General features: G+C 42.5%; 2 protein-coding genes across 2 annotated transcripts; both read right to left on the reverse strand.

Moving 5' to 3' along the window:
* Positions 1-7: 7 nt before the first annotated feature.
* On the reverse strand, positions 8-1,363 carry LOC658551 (uncharacterized protein). The gene is made up of 5 exons (XM_015984824.2): positions 1,183-1,363; positions 941-1,131; positions 692-890; positions 334-644; positions 8-285 (listed from the first exon to the last, which is right to left on the reverse strand). The coding sequence occupies exons 1-5, from the start codon at positions 1,314-1,316 to the stop codon at positions 38-40; spliced, it is 1,083 nt and encodes a 360-aa protein (XP_015840310.2). The 5' UTR covers positions 1,317-1,363; the 3' UTR covers positions 8-37.
* A 23-nt stretch (positions 1,364-1,386) lies between these two features.
* On the reverse strand, positions 1,387-2,156 carry LOC658476 (uncharacterized protein). Its single transcript, XM_964864.4, has 3 exons — positions 1,994-2,156; positions 1,771-1,947; positions 1,387-1,725 (listed from the first exon to the last, which is right to left on the reverse strand). The coding sequence occupies exons 1-3, from the start codon at positions 2,075-2,077 to the stop codon at positions 1,432-1,434; spliced, it is 555 nt and encodes a 184-aa protein (XP_969957.1). The 5' UTR covers positions 2,078-2,156; the 3' UTR covers positions 1,387-1,431.
* Positions 2,157-2,169: the final 13 nt, after the last annotated feature.

A 2,169-nucleotide genomic window follows, 5' to 3' on the forward strand; every position in this document is an offset into this window, starting at 1 on the left:
GAAAATCTTTGTAGAAAAATATATTTAATTAAAAGCCTCATCTCCTATTTTTGCCCTTGCGTCGCCTGTAATCACGATCCGACCCACTATCGCTGCTTCCATGCCTTGAATGTTTCTTATTTCTCCTCCTCCTGACATCATTGTCGGAGTCCGAGCCCCGCGATTTGCTTTTACTCTTTTTCGTCTTTTTCTTGTGCTTCTTTTCGCGACTTGATGAGCGTGACCTTGAGCGATCTCGCTCCACTTTCGCCGATTTTTCCACATGTTCCTCATACTTCGCGTTGTCTGAAACCTCAAAATCACTCAAAACCCCACAATTGAAGGCAAACTCACTTATGACCCTTGAACACTTATTATACTCCTCACTCGTGACTGGCACAATTAAAAATTCATTTAAGCTTAAAATCTCATTCGTGAGAGCTGTCTTCACTATAACTCTGCAATTTTCGTCATCCAGACCCTGGACTTGGCAGTATTGACTTCTGTGATTGCCGGCTATTATTTTACCGTAAGCCCCCTTCACAAGCTGGAGCGCTTTACCCTCCTTATCTACACTTTGTGAAGGGGTGCTGGAATTGACCATTTTATTGGCACCCAAGCCCAGGCCTTTGGGGCGCAACTCTGGGACTTTTGGGACCTCAGATCTAGAAAAAATCATTTTCAGGATGTGTTTTAGAAAAGTTAAACCAACTTTTTGGTCCTTTTCCCAATTGGCATTCCCTCTTTCCAATTCATGCCACGTAACATCGCCATACCAAAATCTGTAATTGGTACACTTTCGTAGTCGTCGAGAGACGACTCCTGTGCCCCCTCTGCCACAAACTTGTCGTCATTTAAAGGCAAGGAGTAGACTTTTGTCTCGCTTTGTACAGTGTTGCGAGTCTGTGCCTCTGAAAATTTTATTCACACTAGAAAATCACTTGAAACATAGGGTAAGTACCTCGGATTAACTCTCTTGCCGCTAATTCGTCAAGAGATAGGGCAGAGTCTGGCACAGAATTTGCCTCCCCTGTCTCTTCTTTAACTTCAGGTTTGACGTGTTTTTCCCTCGCTTTTTTTATTTGGTCTATTAATTTGTTTGATGGGCCTTGGATTGGTATCACCAACGGCTCATTTGTCTCCTCAACGGCACTAAAATGAGGTTTTTGGCAAAAATAACATAACCTCAAAAACGAAACATACCCTTTTATTTTAATTGATTGACCCTCTAAACAGTCAATTAGCTGTATCTTATTTTCGGGTTTCGGAACACTTGACCTGATTTCGGTCTTTTTACTAATTTTGCTGAAACCGAACGATATTTTTTTATTTTCCATTTCACGATTATTTACGTTTTTGACAAGTGAGGTTATGGGACCACCAACCTGACAAAATAAAAATTTAAACTAAGTTTTATTTTGTGCTTTTATTATTAAAATTTGAATTACACTACTACATTTGGCCACATTGTACAATTGTGACCGGGATTTTGGGCTTATTGTTGGGCCCCGTGGGCACGTTTTCGATTTTCCGCATGACGAGAAGTCCGTCAATAACGCGTCCAAACACCACATGTTTGCCGTCCAGGAAATTACACTTTGCACAAGTTATGAAAAACTGGCAACCGTTGGTGTCTTTGCCGCTGTTTGCCATTGATAGAAGTCCAGGACCGTCATGTCTTAGGTTAAAATTTTCGTCGGGAAACGTTCCGCCCCCATATATACTCATAACGCCGGTCCCATCGCCCTAAAAATATTAATTAGTTGCGGAATCGCATCCCGTGATTTTTACATTGACGAAGTCGCCCCCTTGGATCATAAAGTCCTTGATAACTCGGTGGAAACTAGCCCCCTTGTAGCCCAACGGCACGCCGTCTTTGCGGAACTCGCCGGTGCAAAACTGGCGGAAATTATCGCTGGTTTTGGGGACCGCGTCTGCGAATAACTCGAAAATCATTCGGCCGATTTCCTGTAATCGAAAAATACAGTTTTCGGAAATTTTGGGTTATTGGTACCGTAGTTCCGACGGAAATGTCGAAAAACACGACCGGGTTCGCTGGGTGCTTCAACTGGGCTTGAATTTGGTCCCAATTCGGCATTTTTACGGTTTTTAGTTCCCTAACCTCGAATAATCAAAACAACATAACCTCAAACTTGCGACTAATGGGCGCCATATTTAAATTCAAAATCG

Source organism: Tribolium castaneum, chromosome 2, assembly GCF_031307605.1.
Source record: "Tribolium castaneum strain GA2 chromosome 2, icTriCast1.1, whole genome shotgun sequence".
Classification (NCBI taxonomy): Eukaryota; Metazoa; Arthropoda; class Insecta; order Coleoptera; family Tenebrionidae; genus Tribolium; species Tribolium castaneum.

Bases quoted from the DNA above. Each gene is read 5' to 3' on its own strand.
- LOC658476 (XM_964864.4), bottom strand. From the start codon at position 2,077: ATGCCGAATTGGGACCAAATTCAAGCCCAGTTGAAGCACCCAGCGAAC. The intron at 1,948-1,993 runs GTACCAATAACC...TTTCGATTACAG, and splicing joins ACATTTCCGTCGGAACTACG to GAAATCGGCCGAATGATTTT. The intron at 1,726-1,770 runs GTAAAAATCACG...TAATATTTTTAG, and splicing joins AAGGGGGCGACTTCGTCAAT to GGCGATGGGACCGGCGTTAT.
- LOC658551 (XM_015984824.2), bottom strand. From the start codon at position 1,316: ATGGAAAATAAAAAAATATCGTTCGGTTTCAGCAAAATTAGTAAAAAG. The intron at 1,132-1,182 runs GTATGTTTCGTT...ACCTCATTTTAG, and splicing joins CAATCAATTAAAATAAAAGG to TGCCGTTGAGGAGACAAATG. The intron at 891-940 runs GTACTTACCCTA...TAAAATTTTCAG, and splicing joins GGCAAGAGAGTTAATCCGAG to AGGCACAGACTCGCAACACT.